Source organism: Prunus persica, chromosome G8 (assembly GCF_000346465.2).
Source record: "Prunus persica cultivar Lovell chromosome G8, Prunus_persica_NCBIv2, whole genome shotgun sequence".
Classification (NCBI taxonomy): domain Eukaryota; kingdom Viridiplantae; phylum Streptophyta; class Magnoliopsida; order Rosales; family Rosaceae; genus Prunus; species Prunus persica.
In genome coordinates this window covers 14655974-14666017 of record NC_034016.1, presented here as the reverse complement: position 1 = coordinate 14666017, position 10044 = coordinate 14655974, and the positions used below count along the sequence as shown (strand labels likewise).

The 10044-nt window shown below is 36.9% G+C and overlaps 1 protein-coding gene across 3 annotated transcripts; it reads left to right on the top strand.

Moving 5' to 3' along the window:
- On the top strand, positions 6792–9965 carry LOC18767140. 3 transcript variants are annotated; one of them, XM_020553857.1, is made up of 4 exons: positions 6792–6818; positions 6918–7094; positions 8005–8121; positions 8330–9965. In XM_020553857.1, the coding sequence occupies exons 2-4, from the start codon at positions 6933–6935 to the stop codon at positions 8744–8746; spliced, it is 696 nt and encodes a 231-aa protein (XP_020409446.1). In that variant the 5' UTR covers positions 6792–6818; positions 6918–6932; the 3' UTR covers positions 8747–9965. The 3 variants fall into 3 exon arrangements, with proteins under 3 accessions (XP_020409446.1, XP_020409445.1, XP_007199109.1); XM_020553856.1 differs by having other exon boundaries at positions 6795–7094; XM_007199047.2 differs by lacking the exon at positions 8005–8121 and having other exon boundaries at positions 6795–7094.

Below are 10044 nucleotides of genomic sequence, written 5' to 3'. Positions count from 1 at the left end.
GCCTCTTATTAATATCAGTGTTTTGAAAGGAATTGCAATAACATTTGCTTTGAGAATGAGAACTACAGATGATAATATGCACAAGCGGCTCCACCATGATAATTAATGGACTTTTGATCTGGGCCATTTATTTTGAGAATTAAAATACGAGACATTACGATACCATCTTTGAATGGAGACTTTGAAGAGGTGGAAAATCATAGTTAACTTTATGGCATGTTTATTAATTCGTAATTGGATTAGGAGGAATTGAATTGAGGAGAATTAGATTCCAGATTCTTAATGAAGTTGTTTGCTAAACCATATGGATTGAGGATAGTTAGATTCCGGATTCGTATTGAAGTTGTTTACTAAATCATATGGAATTAGGGTAGAAGTTGTGCTAATTACTAAAATGTCCTTGTTGTTGGGTTAAAGTAGATGGCATATTTGAAATTTTAAAAATTGTGTGAGGATATAATGAGTAAAAAATATGAATTCCTGGGTTACTTTTCCAAAAATTAGAATATCACCTCCCACCCAAGAATTGAATTCCTCCAAAATCAGGAATTCAATTCCTAATTTTGTGTGGGCCCCACTTACTTTTCAATTCTTTGATGTGAAGTGAACGCAGAAATCCTCCATAAGTGAAATTCAATTTCTGATGAGAATTCCAATTTCCGATTAGTAAATACACCATTATTGTTGTTTGAATAGAAAAATAGAAATACAAAAATGAAGAAAAAAAACTACAAAATATTGAGTGAATGACATAATAAATCATGTATAAAAATTGCCCAACACCTGCATGCAGGAGATGTGGTCTTGAGGAGGGTTTGGATTCCATATCTTCTTCTGGCTCATATTTTAATAGCCAAAACAGTTTTAGAAAATTTATCTGAAACTAGAATGGTGACTAACCAAAAGTCTTTTAGAATCGTAAGATTTATATACACTGTTAATTCATTTTTTAATAATTAATTTTGTGAAATTTAATATAACATTGTTGGTCGGTTTTTTTATTATTATTAAGAGCAACTCCACCCATTTGCCCTTAGAGCACGTCCAGCGCGCATAGGAAACCGGGGGAAAGGCCCCCTGGGCGAGCCCGAGATGGCTCCAGCGCAAGGCCCGCAGCTCTGTTTCGTGGTGGGTCCCACGAGCCCGATCAAGCCCAAGGGCAAGTCTTGCCTGGGCTGAAGCCCGAGTTTGGTGACGTCAGCGTGACGTCACTTCCGACAGGCTCCAACAGGAATATGCCACGTGGCGCGTCCCGGACCCTCCGATGCAATTTTTTCCAGAAATCTGACGGCCTTGCTTTTTTTGGCTTAAAAAATTGCAAAAAAAATCGAAAAAAATTCAAATTTTTTTTAAAAAAATACCAAAAAATTCTGGATATTTTCCCTATAAATACCTAATAATTAAAAATAATTGTATGATGAGTGAGTAGATATTTCAATTGTATGATGAGTGGGATGTGAATTTTATAACAAATATGGACACGTGGCAACCGAAAATTTTATCCGAAAATTTTATTTGAAAATTTTATCCGAAAAATGTTATCTTAAATTTTAAGTGAAAATTTTATAATAAATAGTGACACATGACAACCGAAAATATAATCTAAAAAGCTTATCAAAATTAATGGTTTAAAGTATAAAAAAATAGGAAATAAAGTACAATGAATAGTAATTGCCTTAGACTTTGCCCTCATGGGTGGAACCACAAATGCAAAGGTTGACACTATTCACGTGAATAGTGGCAGCCCTTACTTGCCCTTGCCTTAAACTTAGCCCTTGTGGGTGGAGATGCTCTTAGCCATGGCAAGGGTGGAGCTAGGGCAAGCACTATTTACGTGAATAGTGGTTGCCCTTGCAAATAGTAAATCGTTTCTCCACCCGTTGCCCTTAGCCATAGCAATTACTATTTACTTTTTTGTTTTTTCCTCCTATTTTTTAATAAAAATAATTAATTTGGGTAATATTTTCAGATAAGATTTTCGGATTCCTACGTGTCAAGACTATTCATAATCAGATAAAATTTTCGGATAAGATATTTGGATTCAAATTTCGGATTAATTTCAAAGTTCAAATTTCAGATAAATTTTTGGATTCAAATTTCGAATGAATTTCAAAATTCAAATTTCAGATAAATTTGGGTTCAAATTTCGGATGAATTTCAAAATTCAAATTTCAGATAAATTTGGGTTCAAATTTCAGATAAATTTGGGTTCAAATTTCGGATGAATTTCAAATTTTGAATTTCATACAAATTAGGGTTCAAATTTCGGATGAATTTCAAATTTCAGATATGATTTTCATCCAATAAAATCAAGCCACGTGGCATGTCTATCTTGCCAAATTTTTCTATAAAACCAGAGTCTCAGCTCATACCTCTCACACCACATCTTTCTATATTTTCATTTCTGAGAGTTTATAATTCATACTTCATTCATTCTGAATGGAAGAATTTAGGAGATGCTTGGAGAGACAAGAGAGAGAAAGAAGAGAGAGAAACCGTAGAGCAGATGAAGTCAATGAGTTGCAGAGACAAGTCGATGAGCAAGTTCTCATAACAGTGGCTTTGGAAGAAGAAGAGAACCAAGGTCGCCGCCATAGTTCACAAGCCGGCCGCCGCCGGAATGTGGAAAGACATAGGCATTCTAGGGGTAAGAATCTTTTGGAAGATTATTTTATCCCAACTTCTTTGTACTCTGATGTTGATTTTCGAAGGCGATTTAGAATGCAACCTCATTTGTTCAATAAAGTCATGCATGATATTTGCAATTATGATGCATACTTTGTTCAAAAGTGTGATGCTGCTGGGGTTTTGGGGCTTCTTCCGGAGCAAAAGCTTACAGCTGTTATACGAATGTTGGCGTATGGAGCATCTGCTGATCAGGTGGATGAGATTGCCCCGATGGGGAAGTCCACTACGTTGGAGGCTTTGGTAAGATTTTGTCAAGCTGTTGAAACTCTGTACACTAGGGACTACCTGCGTAGACCTACTCCCAGGGACCTCCAACGGCTTCTGCAAAAAGCCGAAGCTCGAGGATTCCCTGGAATGATTGGTAGCATCGACTGCATGCATTGGCAATGGAAGAATTGCCCAACTGCTTGGCAAGGTGATTATGGAAATCGAAAAGGCCAAAAAAGTATCATCCTTGAAGCGGTTGCTGGTTTCGACACATGGGTTTGGCATGCCTTCTTCGGAGTTGCAGGATCACAAAATGACCTCAACGTGCTGGGTCAATCCCCCGTCTTCAACGATGTATTGAGAGGTCAGGGCCCCAATGTCACCTATGAAGTCAACAATACAGTATACCAGACAGGATACTACCTAGCTGATGGAATCTACCCGAGGTGGACGACTTTTGTCAAAACCATTCCAAATCCCCGATCCCAGAAGCAAAAATTATTTGCTACATATCAAGAGGGATACAGGAAAGATGTCGAAAGGTGTTTTGGCATCCTTCAAGCCAGGTGGTTGATTATTCGAGGTGCGGCCCGCATGTTTGATGAGGAGATCCTCAGAAGCATTATGATGACTTGCATCATCCTCCATAATATGATTGTGGAGGATGAGTACGATTATGATGCTTTAGAGGTCTACGAACCGGATCCAATGAACACGGCTTTGACACGGATTTATGAAAGGCCCATGGGGCCAAATGGAGAACCGTTTGAGCCGGAACCGTTGGTGAGGGATGGTCATTTGATGACCCGAATGATAGATCGATATACGGAGATGCAATCTTCGTATATTCATGAAATGCGTCAATTTCACTTGATGGAGCATCTATGGGCGGTGAAAGGCAATGAAGATTAATGATGGAGAATAGATGCTTTGCTTATGTTTTATTTAGTATGGTTTGGTTGTGTTTTTATTTTTATTGTGCCTTGTTTGTACTTTTATTTTTATTATTGTGCCTTGTTTGTACTTTTAATTTTATTTTTATTATGTTTTGTTTGAAGTATGGAATATGTTGAATAAAAAGGTAATTTATTGAATGCTTTGTTTATTAAATAATGAAATGTAATACAAGTCATTATGAATTACTAATAAAATAAAATACATGAATTATAACAACTTTAATAGAAAACAACTAAAATACAAATACATAAAAGATATGCTAACTAATTTAATGGTTTCCATCATTTAACCAATCCGTGTTGCTAGGCCCATCATCCCGGAAAAGTCTTCTTCTCATAACATCCCTTCGTTCTAGCTTCCAAAATTGTTTTGTTTCAGGGGACATATGACTTGTATCCATCGCCATGGTTTCCCGATCTGTCTTGTCCATATCTTTTTTGCGCAAATACTCCCTTTCACGTGCAAACTCAGCATCAAGGGCCAACTCGTGCTCTTGGCGTTTTTGCTCCATTTCTATTCTTATGCCGTTTTGCCTTGCAATTTCCTCCAAAAATTGTGAATTTTGATTGCTTGAATTACCCTTCTTCTTTGCCTTCACGGGCTTTCGGCCAATGGGCCTCGGCTCCTTTTCGATGGGTGAGTCTTGACTCATAGGAGAATCAAGAGGTGAATCCGATGTCATTGAATCACGAAGTGGCGTCTCGTTTAACACAACCTCCGGACCCGTTGGAATAATTACGAAGCGTTTGCAAAATTTCACCACCTCCCAACATTCATGATGGGTGAAACTTTTGTTGCCACCCCCGGTTGCACCGAACCACATTTGTGCTTGAATCATCTATTGAACAAAAAAATGGAAATGCAATAAATATTTAAAATATATTGGATATGCAAGAAATATTAACAACATATTAAAAATACAAGCAATATTAACAAAATATTGAAAATACAAGAAATATTAACAACATATTCAAAATGCAAGCAATATTAACAAAATATTGAAAATGCAAGCAATATTAACAAAATATATACAACATATTTAAAATGCAAGCAATATTAACAAAATATTGAAAATGCAAGCAATATTAACAAAATATATACAACATATTGAAAATGCAAGCAATATTAACAAAATATATATATTAGGAGATTAAACTTAATAACACAAAAATTATAAAATACTTACCTCGTTAGTACGATTTTGCCCACTTCTATAGTTGTCCATCGCTTTTGCTAGGGCATTTCTCCATTTTCCCAACTCTTTATCGAGAATTTTCCACCTACTGGATAATGCCATCTCCGTACGAGTAGACCCCGGAATTTTTTCACAAAATTCGGCATGAATTTTTTTCCACATATGAAAAAATTTCATTTCATTGCCGGACACGGGACAATGACAAATTTGGAGCCAAGCCTCACACAAAGAAACATCTTCCATTGTGCTCCAAGCCCCTCCGGTTTCGATAGAAGAAGCCATAAAAATATGAAATCAAAATGCTAGATGAAAAAGAGGAAAATGTTGTGTAAAAAGAGTGAATATTAGTAGAAGTATAATGAAATGTAAGAGTATTGGTGTTGAAAGTGAAGGGTATTGATAGGTATTTATAGAAAAAAATATCAGAATTTTTTAGAATTTTTTAGAATTTTTTTTCATATTTTTTTCACCCAAAAAAGCCTCAGCCGTTGGATTAGAAAGGAGAAGCAGATCGGAAGGCGCTGAGCGCGACACGTGGCAGCGTACCGTTGGCGCTGGCGTCAGCGCTGATGTCAGCGCGCGCGTTTTGGACCTGGGGCTGGTTTGGCCTTCGGGCTGGCCCGAGTTGGTGGGTCCCACACCAAACCCGGGCCTGGGCTGCACGCTGGAGCGAAAATTTTTTTTTTTTCTGCCCTTGCCTCGGGCTGGGCTCCTTCGCTGGAGCCACTCTAAAAGCTTAAACTTCTAGAAATTTTGGTTGTTTTATCAACACATCGTTTTATAAACCACACAGCTCCACACGCACAGTACACGGACAAACTACAAACAGAGTACAACTAAGAGTCAACTAAGAATAGAAGAGACCTTTTTCCATTTCAATTTTAAAACACATCTTGACAAAGTCTCATATGTCTCAAAACCCTAACCTGCAGTTTCTTGTTATTTTCTATTTTATATATTTTTTACTACAAGAAGCTTCAAATATTCGATTGAGTCAGTCGGGACCCAACCCACAAACCATTTGGTTACCCAAGTCGTGTGGCAGTTTTCCCATTTGTTCAAATACACACCATGTTTCTGAGGAGTTAAAAGGTGAACGGTGTTGCATGAGAGAATTGAGGTGGATGATTATGTGGAGAAGTTTTAATAGTTTGTGTGTGAGGTGTCTTTGTTTTTGTTTTTTAGGTTTTATTAATATATTTCGGGATTTTTGTAATAAAATAACCTTTGTTTATTTTTGTGAGTAACTGATACATCACGTGTGCATGTTAACGAGGTATTACAAGGTTTTTAATGAGAGCCGGAGTGCTAACTGATTAGTAAGTTAATACGACACTGACTATTCGAATTATGAAATACATTGAGAAGTTAGTCCAAATGAGTTATTCACACGATATTAACCTAGTAACTAGTTAGTATATGATAGTGACAACTACTACGTCATTATGGGGAGTGATTATACAATACTACGGCAGTAATGGGAACATTAAAATTATTTGTCACCTTCAAATTTAGCAGTAAGGGAAACTTAAGATATTGATATAATTCCAATTTTATCGGAAGAATGGAAGTTCAAAAGAAACCGCAGTGAAGTTGCTGACTGCATGCACATCAACTGGTAGGACGCGTCCATCAATTTTTTTTTTCCCATTATGAAAAGAAATAATATACGAGAAGTAAGGACGCGTCCTCTTTCTCTATATAAATATTAATTAAAAAGGTTTAATCACCACACAATCAGAATTTCGGTTCTGCATTTCTGGATCTCTCTGTAACTCATCTACTTCTTCTCCCTTCTTCAGTATCCCAAATCTTCTTTCCTATAGCCTTTTCTTTTTGTGTTTGATTTGTATCTGTGTATTTGTAAAAGAAAATTTCACAAACAATGGAGCTTGAGCTTCAAGGTCAACCCGGTTCCAGTGGATCGGGCTCCAGCGGATCGCATGTGGTTAGCATCCATGATGAGGAGCTGCCCACACACACCCGATTTCTTAGCCCATCTCCTTCTGTGGACTACAATGCCTACTACAAGCTAAGGCCACCAGAGGTATACCTAGTACTGGTCAAAACTACTCAAAGTCAACCATGCATATTTGTCACCAGCTTTTTGTTTTGCATTTCTTAATTTATGGTTTCTTTCGCACTCAAACGTTTGAATTATAAGGATTAAACTAAACTATTGTGTTTTAATGTTTAGTCTATCGACGGTTTGAACAGTCTTGGTTTGCCTTTAATGAATTCTTAACGGTCATGATTAGAGTCTATATATGAGAGTGTAGCATGATTCTAATGGATTATTTGTTAGTTTAGAATTTTTCTATTTAAAGTCTCTCTTATTGTGACTTTCAATAAATTTAGGGTCCGTATGATAATCATTTTTATTTTATTTTTTATTTTTTATTTTTTATGCTAGAATATAGAGAAAAAAGAGGGAGAATGGAAGTGAGAATGAAAGTGGAAATGAGATTGAGAGGGAAAATGAGAGGAGAAGATGGGAGGGAGGAGTAACAAAAGTGAAAATAAAATTTAAAAACTGAAATCTATTTGAAATTTGCTTTCACTTTCAAGTTGTTGTTTTCACTTTTGTTACTTCTCACTCTCATCCTCTCTCTCAAGCTCATCCTCACTTCCATTCTCCCTCTCATTTTCCTCTATATTTTAGCACCAAAAAAAAAACTAAAATTAAAATAGTTATTAAACGGACCCTTAGGTTATGAGATTGAACTTTGATTTTTCAATCTTTTTCTTTTTGAAATTGCCCCCGTGATCTTTTTTTATTCTTGCTTCTCAAAGAAATTGCGCATTCCTCAACAAAGGTTTTGAGCTATTGGCAAAATAAAAAACAAAAAGCAGAGGTTTTGAGCTAACACTTACTTATTTGGGTGCATGCATGTGAGAATTACATGACCCAATATTTGAACAATTATATTTTCTATCCCAATTTTCACATATTGTAGGTGCCAAAGGATGTTAACAAGGACATCATGTCTAGCTTACAAAAACAAGTAGATGACTATGACAATCCAAAACAAAAACAAGAAGACGACCATAACAAGCCAAAGCACAGGACAAAAGTAGTGATATCAAAACTCAAAGAAAAACTTTACCTACATCGGTTGCATATTCTCCTCTCTCTATCTCTCCTCACGCCACCTCCTCGCGTTATCGGTCGCACGAGGAGAAGTTTTGCTCTAAAACTCATTCTTATTGTTTTGATTTGCTATATTTCTTGCTAGATAAGATATCTTTGAATAATAAATGGCCGCTTCATTTCTTTTGCAGTTTACTTATTCAGAGAAGTGGATCTTTTTCCTCATTAGCCTTGGGCTAGAGACTATTTCAGCTTCTTTTGATCAGCTTTCGTCCCCAAGTAAGCCCCACTATGCACTATATGGTATGTTGTTGGCTATTGCGGCCGTACTCATTTGCATCTGTGAGCTCATTCACAAGGGTTACAGAGAAAGAGTTGAATTCAAGAGGTGGGGAAGGATATGGTGGTATTACCATCCATATCCACCAAACAGGCTTTTTGGTAATTTTCCTGACATTTGTGGGCTAGTTCTTGCCATCGCTCAAAGCATTTGCTCTGGGGTTCAGTATGATTACCTCCATCGACATGCTAATAATCCTATCAAACTATCCATTTTGCCTTTCATGTTTCTTTTATCTTTGGGTATTTCGAGATGTTGTAAAGATTAGAAAAATAAGGGAAAGATCATTGTATTGAGGTACTTAGTATTAATATATGTATTTGGTGTGATGTTGGCTGACTTGCATCTGGGAGACAAAGACCCCAGCAAAGGCTATTTGGTGATGTTCTTGACATTTTTGGATTACTTGGTGCCATCTCTCGGTGTCTTTGCTCGACAGTTCAGTATGTTTACTTCATTCGGCATCATCAAAATCCTCTCAAAGCCTCCCTTTTGCCTGCCGTCTTCCTTATATGTTTGGGTGCTTCAGGATTGAGTTGTATTCATTTCAAACGCACGAGATCGCTGAACAAAATGACTGAACATGAGCATTTTAGCTCGGGTTATGCCTCAACTTCTTGTTGTAGTTTCATTGGTTAGGTATAAGAGTCGAGAGAAAATGCTAAAATGTGCCTCTTATTAATATCAGTGTTCTCAAAGAAATTGCAACAACATTTGCTTTGACAACTACAGATGATAGTATATGCACAAGCCATGATAATTAATGGACCAGGAGTGGTACATTTTACGATACCATCATTGGACTTTGAAGAGATGTTACAAGTATTATGAGCTTTGTTGCAGCCAAAACTCATTTCTTCATGAACATCTTGTTGAGGGTCTGAACTGCAAACTGGTAGCTGGAGTAATTTCTGAGACCGTAGGCTTGAATCTGAGATTGAGAGTCTAAATACGAGTTCAGAGAAGCTTGACTTGAGCTTATGATCCAAGAGGTGGCTAAACCCCCTTGGTGATGAGAAAACTAAATACCAGCTCCTTGGTTATTTTTTGGTATAACTCAATTTTTTTACTTCAGAACCAGAAATGCGTCAAAGCTACACTAAGAAACAATTTGTGTTTGGTACGCCGTATAACAAAAACGGTAAACGATTTCGTGAAAACGAAAACAAAGTCTCTCTTTAAAGTTGGAAAGGAAAACATGAGGAACAGTGTACACCTCTCTTCCGCAATTATCACTCTCTCTAGCAACCACAACTCCCCCTTTCTGAATTACTGGATCTAAGTTCTGAAGAAGCTCTATCTTCCTTTCCTCTTGGTTGATTATTGCTCAAACAAGGTTCATTTCCCTTGTATTTCCTTTCTTCTTCATTTTGGGTTGAATCTTGGGTGTGTACTGAAATCTGAGTTTGTTTATGATTTTAAAGTTTATCAATTGTGTACAGATTCTGTTATCGGTTGCCAAAGAGAGAGACAGAGAGAGAGAGAGAGAGAGAGAGAGATCTACTGTTTCGTGCTCAAATGGAATTGACCAATTTGCTGTGTAAATTTTCCTAGGTCTTCGATCCT